Here is a 25,100-nt window from a genome sequence, read left to right as displayed (position 1 = left end):
GGGATGTTACAATGAACCAATTAAACAAACACAATATATTTTTAATTTGAGTATAATGTTGAGAACTTTTTAAATAAAATTATTTTTAATAGAATTTCTTTTTTGATATCAAAAATATTTTATTGCCAATACTACAAATAAATGCATTGTATAATAATGCATAATAATCCAAATGTGTTTATCCAATAAATAAATAAACATACTGTACTATGTGGAATAAGAAAATAATAATAATAATAATAATAATAATATATATATATATATATATATATATATATATATATATATATATATATATATATATATATATATATATATATATATATATATATTATACTATTTAAAGTAAACTAAATTTAAATTAACTGTGTGTAATCTGCCTTTTAAAGCATGTGTTACAACTAACCCTCTGTCTGTTACAACTTGCTCCACATGTGGGGTAAATATTAACATTTTTACTCCTGGCACTTTGGCAACACTGCACAGAAACCATAAGTCCAGCGATCATACTTTCATTGCTCATTTGTTGGAGAGGGTTGTGTTTTGTTGGTAAAAAACAAATGGTTTGTCTAACCCCAATACTTTGTTTATTATTTGACCAAAACCAAAAAGTGTTACTTCGTGCCCCGCTCTCCCCTACCTAACAATCTCAAAACATGAGCACTTTATAAATGCAGCAAAGCATTTGGAAGCATTAAAAGATCAAAATCTTCACACGCAATGACTGATGCTCTTTATCCTGCATATCACTGATGAGAAGATGGCGGATGTCACCAAATAGGCTAATTTTAACTCATACTTTGTGTAATTTTATAACAGATACTTATATTCTACCTGCACTACATTTTTGGGTAAGTAAAAGGACTTTAATTTTGGTACTCTTTCCATCACTGAACAATGCATTGACATTGGTTTAATTTTAACCAAGCAGAGTGCGCAGGTGCGGCCGCCAGGGCAGCGCTGTTTCCTTCCAGTCATCGGCAGAAGCACATCCGGGTATTTCTGGTCCACCGCTAAAGAAGCGAATGATTGAAGACGCTTTAGGAGTGCGACCGCTAACTATAGATATACAGCTTGTTCTGTTATTTATTTGTTGACATGGCGGTAAGTACGCAAGTTTGACTATTACATTTGGCTATAACCATATTGGACAGAAGCACATTAATAACGCAAGAGTAATTGATTTGCTGCATTCTCTATTTGGAAAATGGCGGACAGCGTATTCTGAGCTGCCCAGTAAATAACTAAATCTTAAGATTCAAAACAATGCTGTTAACTAAAACGCCAAACTTCTGCTTTTACAATTACAGTGTATATTTGAGATGTCAAATAATACAGTTTTACTAGGATTTGTTGTCCACCATTGTTATTCATGCAAATGGGCGTCGATTAGCTCTTTCGCGGCTAACGTAAACTTAGACAAACCAGACTAACACTCCCAACTGAATGTTTATAAAAGGATTGATTTTGATCATTTGTATTTCGTAATCAAATGGTAACAAATCAATCAGGCTTAAATGTTATGTTTTGGCTGTGTGGCTTGCTTTCTATTAGGCAAATGATGCCGAGTTACACGACTCCTTTGGAAAATCGCAGCCAGGTGAAGATCGTAAAGCCTCCAGGAGCTCGAAGCATTGTTCACGGTCCAGATCACGCTCAACCGACCGAAAGCGCAAGTCAGGTAAACATTTATTACTTAATTTCATGTTAGAGCAACTCATGCGCTATAATAAACGTCTATTATAACAAATACAAACATGTTTAAAATGATAGTTCACCTAAACATGACAATTCAGTCATTTAATCATCAGCCACTTATTCCAAACCTGTTTGAGTTTCTTCTGTTGCACCCAGAGAAAGTATTTGTTCCTACTATTGATGTCAATGGCTGAATGTTTTGTGTTCCACAGAAGAGAGAAATTCATTAAAGTTTAGAACCACTGAAGTAAATTGCAAGTATTTTTTGGGTAAACTATTTTTTTAAATGGCCTCTGGTGTATCCATCTCTGTTGCCATACGTGTTGGAATTTAACTTAACAATTAAATTTCAAGTTTACTTAAAGAGTAAAACATAACGCAATAAAAAAAACCCCTCAATTTTCATATTTTTTTGTTTTGTTGTAGATAAACTTAAAAGCACAATCAAAAACAAGATTTTTGAAAGAATAAAAACTATCATTTGTTAGTATAAAGTAATTATTAAAAATTAAGTTGATATCAAGTAATTGGAAAATGTTTATTTAATGTTATTAAACATATATACATTTATACAGGGTTCATATGGGTGCTGGAAATCCTGGAAAATGCTTGATTTTTAATATGGTGTTTTCAAGGTTAGAAAAGTGCTTGGATTTTGGACAAAGTGCTTGAACCTGCATTGCATTGCTTTCATAATAATTCGTTATCTTACAGAGTAGTTTTTCTATTAGCTTAAAATGCATTTTGCATGTAACAAACCATTTGACAGGTGGGACATTTGCCATTAAGTTAAAACAGTACCTCAGTCCTAACCTAAAGTAATATTGACAATAATTAAAAGTAATATTGATGAAAGCTTTCAAACTGTAGTTTCCATATTTGGTGACTGATTTTTGAAACGGTTGACATACTTCATTAATTTGCAGAAGGAATACTCTCTGACTCATTTGATTTGCTACATGACTTTTGAATAGCGGTGGACATGAATGTTTGATACTACACCTAAACACAATCTGACTGTAAGCTCATTTTTTTGAGAAATCAACTTTAGGTAGAAAGAGACCAAACTTAAAAAGATACTTCATCCAATAACTGAAGTTTTTAGGTGAAATATTTTAATAAATCTCTGCTCCAAAGTATTCAACAATTTAAGTTGAAAGGTCATATTGTATTTTTTAAAATAGCACAATGGATTTAAATGTAGAAAAAGTACATACAGCAAATATAAATGTAATTTATCGTGGTTGTTAGGTGCTGAAAAAACATAAAAATGCACTTTGAAAGTGCTTGAAAAGTGCTGGAATTTGAAGATTTAAAAGGTGTAAGAACCCGTTTATATAATGTTATCAATATAAGTATTTTTAGTTTATCCAACTTTGTATGCTCCACACCAGGGGTGTCCAGACTCAGTCCTTGAAGGCTGGTGTCCAGGAGAGTTTAGCTCCAACCCTAATCAAACACACCTGAGCTAGCTCATCAAGCTCTTACTAGATATGCTAGAAACTTCCTGGCAGGTGTTGTATAGCAAGTTGGAGCTAAACTCAGCAGGACGCTGGCCCTCCAGGACCTAGTTTGGACACTCCTGCTCTACACTCTTAAGCAATATGTATTTAAAGAGAACGTTCACCCAAACATGCCAATTCTGTCATCATTTACTCATGTTCCACTTGTTGCAAACCGTTTTGAGTTTATTTCTTCTCTTGAACACAAAGGAAGATATTCTGAAGAATGTTGGATAAAACAGCTATTGACTTCCATAGGATTTTTGTTATTACTTTGGATGTCAGTTTCCAATATTCTTCATAATATCTTTGAGTTCAATAGAAGAAATAAATTCTATGGATGCTCTGATCAATCGGCTGGAGACTGATATTGGCTGATAACCACATTTCATGACTCTATTGGTACCTCTCCAAATCCTCATGAACCCTTCACAGGGGTTTGCTTATGAGTTTACAAGCAGAGGGAGACGCACGTCCGCACCCATATTACGTATTCGGTAGAGTTGTCGTGATACCATTAATTCATGTTACGATACTATACCAGCTGATGTATCGTGATGCCAAATAGTATTGCAATACTGTAATTCATAACTCAAATCCATGAAATAAAGAAAATTGTCAGAAATACTATATTTTATGTTATAATTGGCCTAATTGAATTGATGGTTTCCTTATTATTGAAAAAAAGTATTTGCATGTCACTTCACCTACAATGTATTCATTTTTTTTGCTTATTTTTTTAGATAACGGACCAACAAAAAATACCTTAAAATAAAGATACAAATTATACCAAATGACATTACTTACAAAAAGAGCATTTTTCCAACCAAATTAGGCTTTATGAAGTGGTCAAAAATTGTTTTGATGTTTCCTGTATCTATTGTTTTTTTTTTTTTTCCCCCAGTCTCATCAAGTAAGATTTGAGATTGGCGGTGGTTGTAGCTACTAAATCCTATTGGCAGGAGCAGAAATTAACTGATTCAGATTCGAACTGAAGCATCAGAAAACGTACAATAGGCTACCATAAAAGGCATGAATTCTACAGTTTTGCAACCTTAAAGGGCTCCACAGACTATTCAGATAAAATGGTCTATTGTTGCACAAACGTGTGAGCATTTTAGTGACTTTTCCACATGCAACATTATGTATTGTAGATAGACCATTAATGAAGATACTACCGTCTACAAACTACAATGGCACTGCCAATATTTTGGAGTCATAGTATCACAATACTCCCATTGTACCGGTAAATCCTGCATCCCTAGTATATGGGTATATGAGGGAAATGATGTGTTGGGGCATGAGCGATCGCTGTGCATGCGGCACAACAGCTAAATAAAATGTATACAGATGTGGTGGAATCTCTGTTTATACAGTTTATTTGTAGCTGTTTATATACAGCTCTTTGTAGCAGCCATTGAATATCCAGTGTTTTGAGTTGCAGTGAGGCGAACGAAGCTAGTCTCGCGCATAGTGGCTCCGTGACACTTGCAAATGAGATAAAATACCCTACAAATCTTGGCGACTAGAGTGAATGAGCAAAAGAACAGATCGAGAGAGGCACAGTGATGTTTTTAAGCATTACATTGGTTAGTTTAAATCAATAGAGCATTTTTAAATCTGTTTTATCTATTAATTTCTGTAAAGCTCCTTCTGACCATTACATGTCCTCACTAAATGGTTATAAGAGACGTGTTTAAGGGATTATATGCAGCATCCTTAATTTATTCACTTAGGGTAAGGAGAAGTCAACTTGGAATGCAAATGTGCTAGAGCTGCACGATTCTGGCTAAAATGAGAATCGCGATAGATTTTTGACTTAAAATAAAGATCACGATTTTCTCACGATTCTGTAGATGTAAAATACAAGTTAATATGAGTCTGCAATAATTGTATTTTTCTCAAACATGGTAAAACAACAATAATATTGTGTAGGCCTAGTGGTTTGTGTAAATAATTCTATTCTTCTTTATAATAATTCTGATGTTGAATTATGTTTGAGATATAGGCTTATGCTTGCAATCTGTCATTGACAACATTATTACACCATTTAATTCACTGGTAAAATCAACATTATATAGGCTAGAGTAGTTATACTGACACTGTAAACATTTATTTTCATGCACAACTGTGTGTTCGCTATGAAAGAAAAAAAACATAATGCTTGTCGCAATTATAACTCTAAAGTGCGATATGATCGTTTAAATGATGTGGACGCTTTCGGTTTCATTTTCACTGCTAAGTGCTGTTCATACCTCGCACGCGGCTCTCAAACGATCACTCTGTGCCACAAACTGAGTATTATTTACAACTGTATTACCTGTTACTTGCAGCCTATGCAGGTTCTGTTCACTAAAGTAGACGCGCCTATCATTAAGTAAGAGTAACAGCTCACGGTCAGCAGCTCACGTCATGTGTGATTTCCCGGCTGCGAATACAGCATTATATGAAGACAAAAATGACATTGTAGGTGAATTATACCCTATAAATACAGTATGTGACTCTTTCAACATCATTTGGAGGTGTCCATGTCACTGAGCTATGTATGTGAAACAATGAAAAGACTCGTGTAGCCTCCTTTGCTTCTCTCCTGAACTTGAAAATATGATTGGCAGAATCGTAGAAATGCTGGATTAAGATCGTCTAGGGGGTCGAATCGAGATCGCAATCTTTTTTTGATTAATTGTGCAGCTCTAAAATGTGCTTTATGCGTTATAAAGCTTGAAGCATCAGAATTGGTACTTTGTGTCGGCTGATGACTGTGACAAGAAATCTGTACTTGTTATCGGCTGCAGAAATCCTGATCAGAGCATCCTTAACGAGTTCATAAAAGTGTAGAACCATTGGAGTGCGAGTAAGCAATGAGAACATTCAAATGTTTTGGTGAACTATCGTTTAAAGGCTATATTACATCTTATCCTATATATCCCAAAGAAAATAGTTTGTCAGAACCTTTTTAAGTTTCAAATAATATGAATCTGCCAGTGTCCATTAAACATTTTTAATTGTGTTTTTTTTTGGTCATTTAGGAGACAAGAGGCACAAACGAAGCCACAGCAGAAGCAAAGAGGTAACTAATTTTAGCCCATTGATGTCATGTAGACCTAAATTAAACTGGTCACATCATCAGTAGTTATACAGCTGGCATTTCTAGCTTTAGTCCAGGGTAAGTATGAAGTTTAGACAAAAGAACGAAATGCCAGACTGAGAAAAAGAGCACTGAGATAATCACAAGTGCATGTAATCTTACATTCTTTGTAAATATTAATTACAGATGAAGAGAAATGTCTGTTTGGGAGATTTTTGAACGTCCTGTATTTTAGATCATATGATAACATTTCTATAATAAATTATACTCAGCGTGCTAATGCACGAAGAGACACTCTGAACAGAAGACGCTGCTGACAGATAGCAAAATTATATGCCTACTACCTGGACAGGTAACTATCTGCCATTTAAACTTTTTTTTTGCCTATAAAAAGATCTCTTTTTGTCTCACAACCCCAGTTACTGCCTTTTTTTGTAGTCACAAGCTCAGAATTGCTATTGAAAAGTTGAGTGGATATTCCCCATGTGAATGCATGCAGATGTGTACATTATTGAAATCATTTTTAAAGCCATTAAGCTGAATTTTATTTGTTCAAATTGGTTTCAAAGTCTTAAGGGCATTTTATGCTGTACATAGCCATGAGTTAATTTCAGATGGGAGAACATAAGAGTAAGCAGAAGGGGATCCTTCTTATAAATCATGCCACTTTGTTGTGTATGAACACAGCTTAAACATAGTGATAACACATTTGACTGTGATGATTGGAGTAAAAAATGAATTTAAAATAATGGACTCAATACAAACGTTAGTTCTTATTTGTTTAATGTATTATGAAGTTGATGAGAAATAAATGCTGGTAAACCTATTCTAAGAGACAGGGTGTCTGTGGAGTCTTAAATAAAAATTAAATTAGGCCTTAGTCTTAAATTGACTGAAACATAGAGTTGTAGTTGTTTATTTTAAACAGGTCTTAATTCGTCTTTTCCAGCCTCCATGTAAAGCAGTAGTTCTTAACTTGTCTTTTTCTTAAGTTATGCTGAAAAAAAGTTTCTGCATATAACTAGAGTTTGCTGGTGTTGACACATTTAAAACATGTGGCTAAGAATTAACTAAATTGTAATTTTATTAGGGCAAGTAGAAATCTTTTCTAATGGGATTTAATCGGATCCCGTATAAGTCTAAAATTCTTCATAGGTCTTATAAAGGTCTTAAATTTGACCTGATGAAACCTGCAGAAACCCTGAAGTCAAAGATTGGAAGTCATAATCTTCTCAGTGTTAAGGCATAATGTTTTGCTATTTAAATATTGCGCTTATTTGCCTGTACACACAAAATGTGGCAAGATTGCAAGAAAAAGAAAGAAGCTATATCATGTAAAATGCCCTTTAAAGTCATAATGAAACTGCATTTTCAACCCATTGTACTTGCAGCATAAAACACATTTCTAGAAAATATTTGAAGGAATTATATTTCTTTCTAATTTTGTTTGGAACTTAATGTATTTTCGTAGGTCATTTCATTTAAAACCTACATGAACACTGCAGTCACTACAAACAAGCAATCTTAGATCACCTGAAAAAGGTGGTCTCTCACCCCAAAGAGAGGATATTAATGATTAATTAGTGGTTAATTATTCATTTATAATGTGAAATGTTACACAAAAAACAGCAGTTTCTTAATCTACATGAATTATCGCAGTTTATTTTCACCTTAAAATATTGTTAACCTCTTCAACATGTAATGCAAGAATGGTAACTATTATAAATTAAATATACAAATAAAGTAACAGTCAGTTATAATCATACATGATACGCATGCTTTATAATGGCTATAATGAACTTATAAATACATCTTGATGGATTTTTCTGACTGTTATTTTGAATTCCCATCTTGAATGTACTCCATTTGCACAAGCTTGCTGAATTGACAGCACCTACAGTGCTTTTAGAAGGTATTTAGATTTTCTTTTTGTAGTTTGTACGCAAAAATGCCCTAGATGAAGCCACACTTTAGAGTTTGAGAGTTATTAGTTTTGATCAAAGATGAAATATTTCTTATATGCACAAGTGCAAGATGTAACCAAGTGAAAATGGGTTTTAATGTCAGTTTCATGTTGACTCGTTTATCTAGTAGAAAAACAATGCAAACAAGAAATCTAAAGGCCAATTCTAAGAAATGATGTGCTGCAGATTTTGAGTTGTTATAGACCAATGGTAGAGCTGCATTTTTTCATACTGATCTGGGTGTAAATGTGCTGGGTATACACACTCTATGCTTAATGGAAGTGTACATGCTGCACTCGGATGATGATGGTGGTGGAAGTTTGTAGTGAAAATAAAAAAAGTGTATTTCTTGTCAGATTTATTTTGGCAAGTTTGTTCTTAGACCATTTTACTAACTCTCTTTGTTGCACTATTTTCCTGAAAGAGACCAATTCTTCTTAAAACAGGCACGGAAGAAGGACTCTGAGAAAGCTCTGAAATGTCAGAGCGGATCAGAGGAGCGGCTGGAGTTTTCAGACAAAGGCCGAGAACGGTTGTCTGAAGACATGGAGGAGAGACACCGGCGAAAAGACAAGAAGACCTCCAGACCAAGGAGCCAGTCGAGATCGCGCTCTAAAGAAAAGTATTTGCATTTCACCTGGCTAATTTTGAATTGATTTAGCACAGGGCTGTTCAATATAATGATATACAGGTGAAGTCAAAATTATTAGACCTCCTGTGAATTTTTCAAATATTTCTCAAATGATGTTTAACAGAGCAAGGATTTTTTTTTCACAGTATTTGCTATAATATTTTTTCTTCTGGAGAAAGTCTTATTACTTTTATTTCAGCTAGATTAAAAGCAGTTTTAAATTTTTTAAAGCCATTTTAAGGTCAATATTATTAGCCCAATAAGGCAATATTGGTCTATAGAACAAACCACTTTAAGCGGATTACTAGTATCTTGAAAAATATCTAGTCAAATATTTACTGTCAACATGGCAAGGAGGAAATAAATAGTAATTAAAAATAAGTTATTAAAACTATTATGTTTAGAAATGCGTTGAAGAGAAAATCTTCTGCATTAAACAGAAATTGGGGGAAAAAATAAACAGGGGGGCTAATAATTCAGGGCGGCTAATCATTCTGACTTTAACTGTATATTGTACGGACTAAAGTCAATCGTTTCATATTATCGTTTATTTTGTGGTGTTACAAAATACATTGTTTACAGTAATACTTTTTTACAATTTATGAGAACAAAATTAAACGACTTAACGGGGATGCAGACAAACATGAATTATGAACAGTATCGTGAGAAAGTTGCAATCTTGAAAGCATAATCATTTTGTATTGTATTTAGCAGTATTTTTATGTTTTGTTATGGTCATGTGACCTACCTGCGTCAGTTGCGTGTATTCACACCCATTCATGAATTCGCTCGCAGGGCATCATGGGATAGCGCAGCATGCATGGGACGCGTAGTTCAGAATCTCGCCGAAAGTAATAAGTCATCCGGGTACTTCTCGCATACTGATTTTCGAATTCTATGAATTCGGACGTACTACTCTGCTAGCATACTGTATAGTATGGAAGTATGCGGTTTCGGACGCAGCCCAAGTTTGGGCATTCCTGACATATATTCATTGATTGCATGCACTGAAATGGTTCTATACCTTGACCTGTATCATTATCAGGATGTGAAATGACTTGTATCATATGAGACTTATGTCATATCACACAGCCCTAAATTAGCATAGTATAAATTCATGTAAAAAGTGAGTATGCTAAGGTTAAATGTGCTAAATGCGACCTCCTGTTTTACTGTAGGCGGCACCATAATAAAAACTGGGACAAAAAAAGATCTCGCTCGCGATCAAGAAGTCGTGAAAAGAAGAGACGGGCCAGGTCTCGGTCAAACTCCAGAAGCAAACACAGACATCGCAGCAGGAGCCGTAGCAAGAGCAGGTGCACTTAAATGTGTTTGTGTGTATTTTGCATAAAACTGAATGAATTTGTCGTTAAACTATGAGATGGTCCAATTGTGTCTTAGGGAAAAGAAGAAGAGGACAGAAAAATCACGGAAGAAGAGTCGTAGTCCGTCAATCAGCCCCGTGACCTTCAGGGGCAGAAACACAGCTATGGATGCTCAAGAAGCATTAGCCAGGAGGTCTGTATCTTAAGAATACTGTATTTTTGTATTACTTCTAGTGTCCTATAAATCAATCAATCAACCTTTTATTTTATTACTACAATTAAGGTTTGCCAAAGTGCTTTACACCAGTAAAAAACAATCATGCGACACAACTAGAAAGCAAACAATGACAAAAAGTTGAAAATAAATAGCATTGTTTAATTGGTCTGTATTATGATTGTTATGAAGTATGAAAAACTCTTATAACATTAATGCTGTTATTTGAAAACCTGTTAACCAAAAAAATGTATTCAATTGTATTGGTAGAAATGAAATGTTTTTTTATGTAAATAAGTTTTTTTTTTATAAGTAATTTACAAAAATGTTTGGGTAAAACAATCAAATGAATTTATAAAAGCAACATGTTTATTAGTATATAAATACGTGACGATGCGTATCACAGATATTGACCTTGTTTTATCCAAGAATGAGCTTACTGTATTTATAAGGTAAATTCACCAAAAATTTAATTTGTCGTATTCTACTACATCGCTTAATGATGTATTTGCATTTATGAAATCACACTTAAGCTGATGCATTTGGTTATTATTCAACATTTTTATAATTATCATTATTGTGTTACTAATGTATAACTAATAATAATAATATTATTAGTAAACTTTTTTTTTTGCATACAATATCGAGATATCATATCAGTATCTTGATGCGTATCAAATTTTGACATGAGTGTATTGTTACACCACAAGTGTTTGTAGTACAAAATGAATGAAAATGCACCTGTGTTAATTCCCAGTAAACTGACAAGCCATTATAAACTCACCATGTTTAAGTTTTGCCTTGTTCAAATAAGTGAGCAACGCTGCTCAATTCAGATCACATTTAAAGTGAATCACACACCAGACAAGAAGCACTGCTTTAAATTGCATTGTGCTCTGCCACGTTGTATTGTTTTTCTGTAAGTGGTAACATATTGGAAACTGTAAGGGTCTGTATGTGTTCATGTATGTTCATTTATTTATTTATATAATTGCAGACTTTACAGTAGGCTTTTTTACACTGTCATTGATCAGCAGTTATAATCAAATCATGTTCATAGAAAGGTTAAGAATAAACATTTATACACAAGTATTTGTGTATAAAGCATCTGTTTTGTGAGAAGTGCTTCTCATATGATATGTGAACGACCCGTACTGCGTTATTAAAAATGACGTCGTCTGAAACTTTGTCATACACCACGCCCACCAAAAGGGGTAGCTTGATAAAGGTGACCCGTACTGTACTCTACCTCTCAGTGGAAACGGGCCATTAAACCACTCCATGCATAAGGTTTATTGATGGTTCAGTTGCATTCTAATCGGCACTGTCTCTAAATAGATTCTCTTTGCACTTCTAGGTTGGAGAGAGCAAAGAAGCTTCAGGAACAGAAAGAGAAAGATATGTTGGAAAAATGGCAGCATCAAGAGAAAGCAGCAGGCAAGTAACCACCACAGAGAGTAGGGCCTGTCTGCGGACTGCAAGACGGGGCATAACATGATGGGGTGTAACTTGTAGAGGCGTAACTTGAAGTTATGGAGACCTACATGTCAAAACTATGTTGTCTGCAAGATGGCGCTGTGCCCATCATTTAATAACATCTACACCTACTCCACACCTAAACCCAACCATCACAGTTATTAACATCTATACCTTCCTCCAAACCATCACAGTTATTAACATCAACACCTTCCCTAAACCTAAACCCAACCATCACAGTTATTAACATCTACACCTTCCCTAAACCTAAACCCAACCATCACAGTTATTAACATCTACACCTTCCCCAAACCTAAACCCAACCATCACAGTTATTAACATCTACACCTTCCCCAAACCTAAACCCAGCCATCACAGTTATTAACATCTACACCTTCCCCAAACCTAAACCCAACCATCACCGTTATTAACATCTACACCTTCCTCAATCCTAAACCCAACCATCACAGTTATTAACATCTACACCTTCCCCAAACCTAAACCCAACCATCACAGTTATTAACATCTACACCTTCCCCAAACCTAAACCCAACCATCACAGTTATTAACATCTATACCTTCCTCCAAACTCAACCATTATCGTTATTAACGTCTAAGTCTTCCTTAATCCTAAACCTAACCATCACGGTTAGTAACATCTACACCTTCCTCAATCCTAAACGCAACTATCATCGTTATTAACATTGTCGCGAGTTGCGGAGGCGTTCATACTTGACGCCTTTGCCATTGTATTGTTATTTGCAACCACAGAGTAGGCTAACTGTTATGAAAAAACTGATGAAGTCAGCGAGTGGCATGGTGGAGTTGCTAAATGACTGAATATAATAATATATATCAAATGAATTGGTTGTGGGTAAATTTGGAGAAAATTCATGAAAACATTTGGTGAAATTATTCTCTGGCAAGTATTTCCGCCATCTTGCCAAAAACACCCTGTTGTGACATCTCGCATGGTTCAGTGGGATCTCGATAACTACAAGTTACGTCATATTACGCCCCTGTCTTGCAGTCTTACAGATGCACTTGACCACTGATCCTCTGGCTATTGCTTCAATATTTCCCCTGAATTAGCCAACCCATCTGATAGTTTTGCTGGTTGTCTGTTTACAGCTTCAACACCACAGAGTGATCCAGCAGCTGCAGCACCCAGTCCTGCCCTGAACGTGGCAGCGCTGCTGGCGTCCGGCACACAGGTCACACCACAGATTGCCATGGCCGCTCAGATGGCGGCGCTTCAGGCCAAAACGCTGGCAGAGACTGGCATCGCTGTGCCAAGCTACTACAATCCCTCAGCAGTAAACCCAATGAAGTTTGCAGAGCAGGAAAAGAAGAGGAAGATGTTGTGGCAGGGGAAGAAAGAAGGGGTACAGACAAGTCACTATTACATAAACTTTAAGTCTAATGGTATCACCATATACAGTTGAAGTAAGAATTAGTAGCCTCTTTTTTAAAATTTTATTTATTTATTTATTATTATTTTTTTTTTCTCAAACATTTTCCAAATGATGTTTAACAGAGCAAGGAAATTTTCACAGTATGTCTGATCATATTTTTTCTTCTGGAGAAAGTCTTATTTGTTTTATTTTGTCTAGAAAAAGACCATTTTAAGGTTAATATTATTAGCCGTTACCATGCCTAATTGCCATAACTTGCCTAGTTAAGCTTTTAATTGTCACTTTAAGCCGAATACTAGTATCTTGAATAATATCTAGTCAAATATTATGTGCTGTCATCATGGCAAAGATAAAATAAATCAGTTATTAGAAATGAGTTATTAAAACTATTATGTTTACAAATGTGTTGGGGAATTTGGGAAAAGTGTATTCAGGAGGGCTAATAATACTGACCTACCGCTTTTGTGCAGTTGGAGATTAAATATGGTCATTTTCCTGGCAGAAATTAGCCTCTGTTGATGCGGTTTTGTAGGCTTTGTATGTAAGTTTACTTGTGAGAATACACTTTTACTGTGAATCAGGCATTAGTGGTCATTAGGTGTCAAATATTATGTACTGTCATCATGACAAAGATAAATCAGTTATTAGAAATGAGTTATTAAAACTAATATGTTAAGAAATATGTTGGGGAATTTGGGAAAAATGTATTCAGGAGGGCTAATAATACTGACTTTAACTATATATTGTTTGGATAAAAAATACAAAACCAAAACATTCTAACATTAACATTTTTTTCTACCGCTTTTGTGCAGTTGGAGATTAAATATGGTCATTTTCCTGGCAGAAATTAGCCTCTGTTGATGCGTTTTTGTAGGCTTTGTATGTAATTTTACTTGTGAGAATACACTTTTACTGTGAATCAGGCATAAGTGGTCATTAGGTTATTCAGCTTTTTGATGCAGCATTTTAGACACCAGAAAAAGCTGCCTCTGATAGCCAATTGATTATCATTTTACAATCTCACGTGAATTAAGTCAAGTTAATCAGGGTGTCTGCTGGGTCAAAAACTAAATTTCAGGCCTTAAAGTCTCAAATTCACTTAAATATTGTCTTGGAGGTCTTAATTTTTTTTTTAACGGGTCTTAATTTTCCATTGTTTTTGTAAAGTTATCCAACCAACACGCATCCAATCACCAACAAATACATCTCAATAAAACGTTTAGCAAAACTCCATTCATAACTATTATAACTAAAAAAAATTTGTTATGTTGAAAAAAAAAATGTATGTAAACAACTAGGGTTTGCTTGTTTTGACACATTATTTAAAATCTGCTGCTAAGAAATAACTAATTATTTTAGTTTTTTGATGGGGCAAGTACGATTGTTTTCTCCTGGGCCAAAAAAAAATCTTAGCATTTAGCCCTATATAAGTTTGAAATGTCATTCGTGGTCTTAAAGCGTCTTCAATTTGACTTGGTGAATCCTGCAGAGACCATGTTTATTGTCATTCTGCTACATGTGTGGATGTACAGTGGAAAGAAATGTGTGTTGCAGGATCAATATGAACACATTGGATGTGTTAGCTACTTTGTACATAACATAGTGAATCAGTAATCTAACTACAATAACTATACATGCTATATACATAACCTAAGATGGACTGTACAATTACTTTTACATAAGACAGAGCAATATTGTGTCAGATAAGTGTTTATTTAAAGGTTGTAGAAAACAAGTAGTTCAACATGGTTTATGATAATGTATTTAGTATTTGAAAAATGTAAATTGTCTAGTGCATATGGAAAGTGAGTTTTTACTGGTGGTTTGTCAAGCCCACTCACCTGTGTGAGGCACACTCAGCATTGCACAATGTTTTGAGGATTTCCTGTGGTGTGTAGAGTGGGTTCTTATTTCAGAGGTGTCTTTACTAATAAAAGTCTCTGTTGTAGGACAACAAGTCACAGACGGCTGAGCTTTGGGAAAAGCTGAATTTTGGCAATAAAGACCAAAATGTGAAGTTCCGGAAACTTATGGGCATCAAAGTAAGCGTTCTCCTGTACTAAATACTCAAATATCATCACTATAAATTGTTCTTTGAACACTTATTAACCCTTGTGTACTGTTCAAATTGAGCCGCCTCTTATTTTGTTCATGGCTGTTTTTGCCCCATTGACTTCCATTATAATCACATTTTTTGATTGCAAAGCCATGACAGCATATAATCATGCATACTTCATTGTTGCTGGGTTTCCCTGTTGGAGGGTCAAATGTGTCATTTTCACTGTTGATCATCAGTTGGGAATATTAACTCTTTAGATAGGCCTGTGCAAAAAAATTTCTGGCTTTTTAATATAGAGAAAAAAGCAGATTATAGTGTGTGTGCATAAATACTCCTAGTATGTTCTGTGGGCTGAGCTGCATATTTAGATTTTCTCAGACATATCGAGATAAGTGTGTTAAGTACACACACACACACACACACACACACACTAAACTCCCTATAGAAGCCAAAAACTAAGCTTTTTTTGCACTGCAACTGATGATCAACAGTAAAAATGACACATTTGACTTCCCAACAGGGAAAACCACCAACAGTCAAGAATGCATGATTATATGCTGTCAAGTCTTTGCAATTGTTGGACTTTTCCTAGTCCTCCCAGGTTAAAACATCAGTCAGAGGCTTTAAATAAGTTCAGCGTCTGTGTCAGTTTAGCTCACGCACATTTCCTCTCCCCCCCAACACCACCCATATGTATCGCCGTCAGTTCAATCATCAGTTGTTAGGCAGAACAGCTAATCTGCACAGAAAAGGTTACACATACACGTAACAGAGCCCACGAGAGATTGAGCCTGCGCTCCTCCCGTCTGTGACTCTTCCCTTAAACGAGCACACTCTGGAAGAAGAGTTGTAACATTTTGCTGATAACAAGTACCAAGGAGTTAACTTCTTCTTAGTTATCAGTCATACAAAGGCACAGCTGTTATGGAGCAAGGTTATATGAGGATGAACACATCAGCAGAAGTCAATGTAATTAATTAAAAACAGAATTATACTATTAAAAAAATGTCTTTATAATGGAAGTCAATGGGGCAAAAATGGCGCCGAACATAACAAAAAGGTAGTCTATTTGCCCAGAGTGTATTGTTTGGTTAAAAAAAAGAAATTCAAAGCATTTCCCAAAATATGTGTCAAAATTAGATTTGTCACCAATACTCATTCTCAATAATCATTCTATCTGCTGAAACTCAGAGAATGTTGTTGCCAAATTGCCTTAAAAGTCCCCCCAGAGTGAACGAAAACCTCTCTTACAGCGCACATGGGTTAATGTAGATGTGTCTTCTGACCGACTGTAGGGTGAAGAAGAAGCTGCCACTTCAGCAGGGGTGACCGAGGACGGTCTGAAAACCTTGCAGCAGCAGGAGGAGATGTTTCGTAATCTGGACGTCCAGTATGAGATGGCCCGCTCGCAGACGCACACACAGAGGGGAATGGGCCTTGGCTTCTCCTCCTCGTTTTCTTCAAGGGGCATGGATGCCGTCTGACCGGTGTGTGTTTGTGCTTCTCGTTTCTGTAAAACTGGTGTGTGTACGTGCTTGTAGAGAATGCTGGTGCATTAGCTTGCATGTAATTCATCAGTTCTGTCGTTTTATTCATTTTTGAACATTCACGTGTAAATACAGTTTATTGCTCAAACATGTTGTCGCTTGGTCTCTGAATATATGGTGTTTAATAATGCACAACTTTTGTTTAGGTGTTTGGGGTGTGGGATTTGTATAAAACATGTCAATTCCTGATATTTCAATGAAAGCTTTGGGTACTCTAGATGCTAATTTGCTTTTAATAAAATTGTTACTACGTATATATATTGAGAGCACAGGATAGCATGGCAAAACGCCTCCTAAAAAAAGACCAACGCCATTTCATATTTAAACATTATCATTTATCATACAAAATGCATACCATCATGTTTTATTACATAAATAATAGTTCAGAAAAGGTTTAAAAGAACAATGCAGTGTGTTTTCCAGCACATCAACTATGCAAAAAAAGCTGGACTGTTATATACTGTAGTAGAATTAAACACACTCAGAGTTTAAAAAGATGGCTCATTAAAGACACACATGATTAGATTAAAGGCAAGGTGATAATTTGGCCCAAAATGTAATCAAGTATCTGCATGTAATTAAGGGTAAATTGATGTTTATAAGCAGAGTAATAATGTGAAACCCTGGATCTGTATTCATGCATGCAGAACGCGCGCACACACACACACATAAAGACGTTATGATTAGTCGTCCTGCGAAATTTGAATTATTTTTCATATATTTTTCCCAAATGCTGTTTAAAAAAACAAGAACATTTCCTTGTCTGTTTATATAATATTACATATTATATATATTTTTTCTTTTATATATTTTTCATTCTTTTTACATAATATATAATATAAAACTATATATTTAACCCCTTTCAAAGCAGGGGCCCGTTCACGGTCCGCTGGGGGCGTGGCTGGGCGTGTCTATATGATTTATGACCTTTGTTCCGTAAATATATACAACCTTGTGTCAAAACCTATGCATCGTTAGAAAGCTATAAACCTCGAGATTCATGTTCTGAGCTTGTTTTTCAAATCAATGTACCACAGAGGAAAGGGTTAAATGAAATCACGAAGCACCGCCCATTTAAACACGTGCAAAGTTCGCCGCAATACTTACGTTTTATCTCCTGTAGTTCTGATCAGCGAGGACGACTCTAAAAAACAACTACATCCCTGATGGTTTAAGGGTTCACTGTCCAAAATGCATCTCAGCTTTTGATCCAAAACAATGGAAAAATTTGGGAAAAACGAAAAATATAAAATATAAAAATATATTTTTAGGGTCAACATCATTCCCCCCCAACATTATTAGCCTTTTTTTTTTTTTTTTTTATACTTCGATTGGCTGCAGAACAAACCACTGTTGTACAATCATTTGCCTACATTAAAAAAAAGATTTTTGCTCATTGTTTAAACTAATTTAAAATGAGTTGAAACACAATTCTTGAGATTTATTTGAGGGACAACTTAATTGTTTTATGTTCGATCCACTTAAATAAGTTAAGTTAACTTAATCAATTTGTGTTGGGACGACATGAAGGTATTGTGTGCAACCCAGCATTTTTTACTGCAAAATTAACCTAACTTGCCTATTTAACCTAATAAACCTAGTGATTTATCCATTAAAATACAGTTTAAGCTGAATACTAATATCTTGTATAATTAATAGTAAAACATTATGTTCTGTCACCTTAACAAAGACAAAAAGAGATTAGTTATTGAAATTTCTTTAATAAAAAATGTTGAAAAAATCTCCATTTAACAGCACTTGGGAAATATTTTGAAAATAATTACAATTTCAAAGGAATTTAATAACATCTTAAATTTATTGATCTCGATTAAAACTCATTTGCTCTTCATAATTTTTTTTTTTGGACAAATTGTTATACTTGTGCCCTCAACAGCAAGTTTTGGAAAAGACATTTAAAACATTTGAGTGAGCTTTAATAATAAACTATTTGTAATTATTATCTTCATGACTATACACATGGTAAACTCCCCTCATGACATGCCAATCCACATTTAAAGGCATAGTTCACACACAGTGTTTGTTTTTTCTATGTTGAACACACAAAATTTTAAATCAGTAACAATCCAAAAAAAAACACAACATTGAAGTCAATGGTCTTTGGTTGTTGCTAGAAGGGATACAGCTGTGGCTGGAAGTTAATGAGAATTATTTATATTTATATTATTTATTAAATTACCCATTAATTGTATTAATGTCTACCCCCAACCCTCACGTTACCATTAAAAATGGTACACATACAGAGTATTATTCATATTAATAAATTATCCATGAAATTGTATTTAATTAAGGTCTACCTGCAGCCCAAACCCAACTATCAAAGCCCAAACCCAACTATCACAGTAATGTCTAAAGAGTGATTATACCAAGTTTTATTCATATTATCTATTAAATTACCCAATAAATTGTATATTATTAAGCCCTACCCCATCCCAAACATAAACCCAACCATCACAGCAATGTAAAACAGTATACAGAGAATTATTGATATAATTGATGAAATTACCCATTAAAATGTATTTTATTAAGGTCTACCCGCAGCCCAAACCTAAACGGAACCATCACAGTAATGTAAAAACAGTAATTATGCTGACTATTATTCATTAAATTGTATTTTACTAAGGTCTACCCGCAGCCCAAACCTAAACCCAACTATCACAGTAATGTAAAAACAGTAATTATACCAAGTTTAGTTGATATTATTTATGAAATTACCTATTGTATTTTATTAAGGTCTACCCTCAGCCCAAACCTTAACCCAACCATTACAGTAATGTAAACAGTAATTATACTGAGAATTATTGATATAATTGATGAAATTACCCATTAAATTGTATTTTATTAAGGTCTACCCGGAGCCCAAACATAAACCCAACTATCACAGTAATGTCTAAAGAGTGATTATACCAAGTTTTATTCATATTATTTATTTAATTACCCAATAAATTGAATTTTATTAAGCCCTACCCCATCCCAAACATAAACCCAACCATTACAGCAATGTAAACAGTAATTATACCAAGTTTAATTTTTATTATTTATGAAATTACCTATTAAATTGAATTTAAGGTCTACCCTCAGCCCAAACCTAAACCCAACCATTACAGTAATGTAAACAGTAATTATACAGAGAATTATTGATATAATTAATGAAATTACCTATTAAATTGTATTTTATTAAGGTCTACCCTCAGCCCAAACATAAACCCAACCATCACAGTAATGTAAAAATCTTCATTATTGTTGAACAGTGCTATGTTGATGTGACTATCCACAGCTGTATCCCATCTAGACTCTACAATGTCTTTAAAATGTCTTTCATTGGTGTTCATCAGCAGAAAGAGACAGGTTTGAGGTATTTTGACTTCAACTGTACACTTATTTGCATATCAGGCTGGAGTACAATACATGGGCGACTCCCGTGACCAGATTGTGATTGGCAAATTCAAGTATAAGCAGCAAAATGGGGTATTCGCTGTGTCTTTTCCAGTCCTCGGCCTCATCACTCAGACCCATCCAGTGTGCAAGAAGATTCCTCATTGCTTCTGGGAAAAGCTGGGATGCCAGTTCCTCTGGAGGAGGCAGGTTTGTGATATGTTCAATGTGCTGGGCCTTAAAGCCTTCCACCCGCTGGCTAATAGTGCTGTTTGCGGAGTTAAACTGCTGACCGAGCCAACCTGCGACAGCCTTCAACAGACTGCTGGAGTAAATGGAGAAGCTCTGAAGATGAGTCTGAAACAGAGCCATCACTGTATCTGTCAATATTTCCTCTTCAATCATCCCATTAATACTGTGTTCAATATACTCCAAGACCTTCATTGTAGTCTCCTCATCCATATTTGAACACGACTTCACTTTCTCTGCTAGATTGTGAAGCTTGTGTGTGAGTAAAGTGGACTGGTTTGGGTTTGCGTGCTCTGTTGAGGAACAGTAGTCGTGGTCTGTGGATGAGGATGTGTCTGGAGGAAAGTCTGTTTGCACTTGGTCATGGTGTAATGAACACATGTGGTTGTTTGACACTATTGTTGGTGGCTCTTGATCACTTTGGGGTTGATAATCGTGAGCACTGAGATGATAGCTCATGTTCAGGTTGTTGTCATTTATACGGGATTTCCAGAGATCCTTTTAAACAGAATTGTTCATGGATTAAAAAACGTAAACAATTTATTAGAATTTTTGAGGATACAAAGACAAATAGGTATTAAGGCCGTCAAACAATTAATCGCATCCAAAATAAAATTATGTTTACATATAAATTATATAGAATTTGTATTAGATCTAAATATTTAATTTATAAATTTAAATAAAGTTTCTAAAAAAAAAATAACTACACACACACACATATATATATATATATATACATACACATACACATATATATATATACATACACATATAGTGCATCCGGAAAGTATTCATAGCGCTTCACATTTGTTTATGTTACAGCCTTATTCCCAAATGGATTAAATTAATTAATTTCCTCTAAATGCTACACACAATACCCCATAATGACAATGTGAAAAAAGAGTTTTTGAAATTGTTGCAAATTTATTACAAATAAAAAACCTGAAAAATCACATGCACAGAAGTATTCACAGCCTTTGCCGTGAAGCTGTAAATTTAGCTCAGCTACATTCTGTTTCCACTGATTATTCTTGAGATGTTTCAGCAGCTTAATTGAAGTTCACCTGTGGTCAATTCAGTTGATTTGACATGATTTAAATAAAGGCATACAACTGTCTATATAAGGTCCCAGGGTTGACAGTGCATGTCAAAGCACAAACCAAGCATGAAGACAAAGGAATTGTCTGCAGACCTCTGAGACAGGATTGTCTCGAGGCACAAGGCTGGGGAAGGTTACAGAAACATTTCTGCTGCTCTGAACAGTTGCCTCCATCATCCGTAAGTGATGATGAAGGCCTTAGTCAGGGAGGTGATCAATAACCTGATGGTCACTCTGTCTGAGCTCCAGCGTTCTTCTGTGGAGAGAGGAGAACCTTACAGAAGGACAACCATCTGTGCAACAATCCACCAATCAGACCTGTATGGTAGAGTGGCCAGACGGAAGCCACTCCCCGCCTGGAATTTGCCAAAAGGCATCTGAAGGACTCTCAGACAGACTATAAGAAACTAAATTCTCTGGTCTGATGAGACTAAAATTGAACTCTTTGGAGTGAATGCCAGGCGTTACGTTTGGAGAGAAAAAAAAATCACCAGGATAATACCATCCCTACAGTTAAGCATGGTGGTGCCAGCATCATGCTGTGAGGATGTTTTTCAGCAGCAGGAACTGGAAGACTAGTCAGGATAGAGGGAAAGATGAATGCAGCAATGTACAGAGACATCCTGAATTAAAACCTGCTCTGTGAATGTCCTTGAGTGGCCCAGCCAGAGCCCAGATCCAAATCCTATTGAACATCTCTGAAGAGATCTGAAAATGGCTGTACACTGTCACTTTCCATCCAACCTGATAGAGCTTGAGAGGTACTGCAAAGAGGAATGGGCAAAAATTCACAAAGACAGGTGTGCCTAGCCTGTGGCATCATATTCAAAAAGACTTGAAGCTGTAATTGCTGCCAAAGGTGCATCAACAAAGTATTGAGCAAAGGCTGTGAATACTTCTGTACATGTGATTCTTCAGGTTTTTTATTTTTAATAAATTTGCAACAATTTCAAAAACTCTTTTTTCACATTGTCATTATGGGGGATTGTGTGTAGAATGTTGAGGAAATAAATTAATTTAATCCATTTTGGCTGTAACAAAAAAATGTGGAAAACTGAAGCGCTATGAATACTTTCCGGATGCACTGTATGTATGTATGTATGTATATATATATATATATATATATATATATATATATATATATATATATATATATATATATATATATATATATATATACACACACACACACACACACACATTTCTCTTTATAACAGTTATATTTATTTTTAACTTTTTTATTATATAGAAAAAGTCTTGAAGTTTGGTTTCTATGCTCACAGCTCTTAACTGCACCTTCGGTTCATTCTGGTTTCGATTTTGACTATTTCAAGACTAATAAATTGTTCAAACTTACGTCAAACTCATCATTTTTACCTGAAATGACTCCATAACTGAGAGCTGGTCTTGTCTGCCATACAGCTCAAAGGCCACTCGAAAAACTCCTTGAACACTGTAAAACCACAGGCTGTTGTGGGAGCAAGGAAGCCGCAGACCTTGAAATCTGCAGTCTAGACATCAATAAGGGGTATATTCATTTAATAATTACTAATTAATGAAAATGTTGTTAATCAGTTGCTTAACTCCAGAACAGATCTCCTCGTATTGTACCTGAAGAGAAAACCAGTTTAGTCGCCAGTCCTCGTTTAGCATATTTGGCGTGGTATCTGGGCTGGTTTTCACCACGAACATCAGTGTCGGAAAATAGATCAGCTCCAAGAAAGAGCGGGATCATCTGAGCCTACAAAATAAATAAAGAGTTGATTATATAATATAGATATCATATTAAATTGTGAAATCATCTGACCGTACAAAGTAAATCAGCATTGCACTGAAGATTTATTGAATGTGTTCTTTTTGAATGAACTGCTATAAAAATGTGTATACAGCAGAAATCTTCACTTTTTATAAAAAAAAAATTAAGAATATTCTGATTTTCCCTAAAAAAAAAGAAAGAAGACAAATTCTATCAAATCTGGCAACCTTTCATAGATTATTTTAAAGCCATAAATTCTACAGGAAAGAGTTCAAATGAAGGGGATAAGATTAATTTAGACTTAACCTGAAGGTCAGTATTTTATTTTTATTTATTCTTTTTTGTATTTATATTATTTACTTAAAATTTACTTATTGTATTTATCTATTATTATTTTACTTTTGCATGTATTGTTTGTGGTGGCATGGTGGCTGTTGCTTCACTGTCACTGTCATTTCACAGCTAGAAGGTCGCTGGTTTAAGTCACGGCTGGGTCAAGAGTTTCACAAACTCCTGTGTGGAGTTTGCATGTTCTCTCCATGTTGGCGTGGGTTTCCTCCGGTTTCCCCCACAAGTCCAAAGACATGCGCTAGAGGTGAATTGGGTAAGCTAAATTGTCCGTAGTGTGTATGCGCGTGAATAGGAGTGTATAGGTGTTTTCCAGTGACGGGTTGCAGCTGGAATTGCATCCGCTGCGTAAAACACGTGCTGGATAAGTTGGTTGTGGCAACCCCAGAAAAAAATAAAGGGACAAAGCCGAAAAGAATATATATATATATATATATATATATATATATATATATATATATATATATATATATATATATATATATATATATATATATATATATATATATATATGAATGAATAATATGCCTGACGAGATTTATTGGTGTATAAAGTATTGATAGACTGATATTATGGAGAATTTATATTGAGTGACAGTATAATGAATGTATTTTAGTCATAATTTTTACTCAGATAATAAAACAAACAGGACTCTTTCTAACAATGTATATGGGGAAACAATTGAAGCCATATAACATTTTAGTTTCATATTTGAGCCCTTATTTACGTCTTTAACCCATGTGTAATGCTAAAGTTACACTTACCTCATGTCTGCTTCCTTTAGTAACGTTAAACGAGTTATTATTTGTTAAATACAAGAATCTTATCCTCCTTTTGCCACTCTCCCAGTAGGACATATTGATGAGAGAAACTCCTCCAGACGACATGATGCGGTCAATAGTTCAGAAATTAAGGGTTTACTGAAAATATCTAACCAAACAGAGTCATCTTCAACGCGATAACAATACAGTCCCAAAGCCACCTCTAATTTAGCATTTCCAATCCGCCGTGCTATTTGAATGTTGGAGTTTATTTACTTCCTGTTTCTTCCCTATTAGCCAATCAGCGATCAACCCCCAAAACGATTGTTTCTAGAAGGGATACAGCTGCGGTAGGAAGTTAACAAGAAGTATATATCATTATTTCCTAAATTACGCATTAATTGTGTTTTAGTAACGTCTACCCCAACCACAACTCTAAATCTAACCATCAACCTAATGTAAAAACTGTAATTAAACCGAATATTATTCATATTATTTATTAGATTATCGATTAAATTGTATTTTATTAAGATCTAAACCTAAATCCAATCCTCACGGTAATGTAAAAATATTGT

At 34.9% G+C, this 25,100-nt stretch overlaps 2 protein-coding genes across 2 annotated transcripts; one reads left to right on the top strand and one right to left on the bottom strand.

Moving 5' to 3' along the window:
- The first annotated feature begins 989 nt into the window (after window positions 1–989).
- rsrc2 (arginine/serine-rich coiled-coil 2) lies at window positions 990–17,007 on the top strand. The gene is made up of 10 exons (XM_056458779.1): window positions 990–1,104; window positions 1,555–1,681; window positions 6,230–6,270; window positions 8,699–8,874; window positions 10,062–10,199; window positions 10,285–10,401; window positions 11,780–11,859; window positions 13,030–13,283; window positions 15,263–15,355; window positions 16,668–17,007. The coding sequence occupies exons 1-10, from the start codon at window positions 1,099–1,101 to the stop codon at window positions 16,854–16,856; spliced, it is 1,221 nt and encodes a 406-aa protein (XP_056314754.1). The 5' UTR covers window positions 990–1,098; the 3' UTR covers window positions 16,857–17,007.
- Window positions 17,008–19,917: 2,910 nt separating this feature from the next.
- On the bottom strand, window positions 19,918–24,801 carry si:ch211-110p13.9 (uncharacterized protein LOC562347 homolog). The gene is made up of 4 exons (XM_056458778.1): window positions 24,529–24,801; window positions 23,272–23,401; window positions 23,038–23,171; window positions 19,918–21,059 (listed from the first exon to the last, which is right to left on the bottom strand). The coding sequence occupies exons 1-4, from the start codon at window positions 24,649–24,651 to the stop codon at window positions 20,316–20,318; spliced, it is 1,131 nt and encodes a 376-aa protein (XP_056314753.1). The 5' UTR covers window positions 24,652–24,801; the 3' UTR covers window positions 19,918–20,315.
- Between the last annotated feature and the right edge of the window lie 299 nt (window positions 24,802–25,100).

The sequence above is a fragment of the Danio aesculapii genome, chromosome 5 (assembly GCF_903798145.1).
Source record: "Danio aesculapii chromosome 5, fDanAes4.1, whole genome shotgun sequence".
Classification (NCBI taxonomy): Eukaryota; Metazoa; Chordata; class Actinopteri; order Cypriniformes; family Danionidae; genus Danio; species Danio aesculapii.
Note: the sequence above shows the minus strand (reverse complement) of the source record. Positions and strands in the feature narration are given on the sequence as shown.

Coding starts and splice junctions, on each gene's coding strand:
- rsrc2 (XM_056458779.1), top strand. Junction 10,402..11,779: donor CAAGAAGCATTAGCCAGGAG/GTCTGTATCTTA, acceptor TTGCACTTCTAG/GTTGGAGAGAGCAAAGAAGC. Junction 11,860..13,029: donor GCATCAAGAGAAAGCAGCAG/GCAAGTAACCAC, acceptor GTCTGTTTACAG/CTTCAACACCACAGAGTGAT.
- si:ch211-110p13.9 (XM_056458778.1), bottom strand. CDS start 24,651: ATGTCGTCTGGAGGAGTTTCTCTCATCAATATGTCCTACTGGGAGAGT. Junction 23,402..24,528: donor CTAAAGGAAGCAGACATGAG/GTAAGTGTAACT, acceptor TTTATTTTGTAG/GCTCAGATGATCCCGCTCTT. Junction 21,060..23,037: donor CAGTTATGGAGTCATTTCAG/GTAAAAATGATG, acceptor TCTGTTTAAAAG/GATCTCTGGAAATCCCGTAT.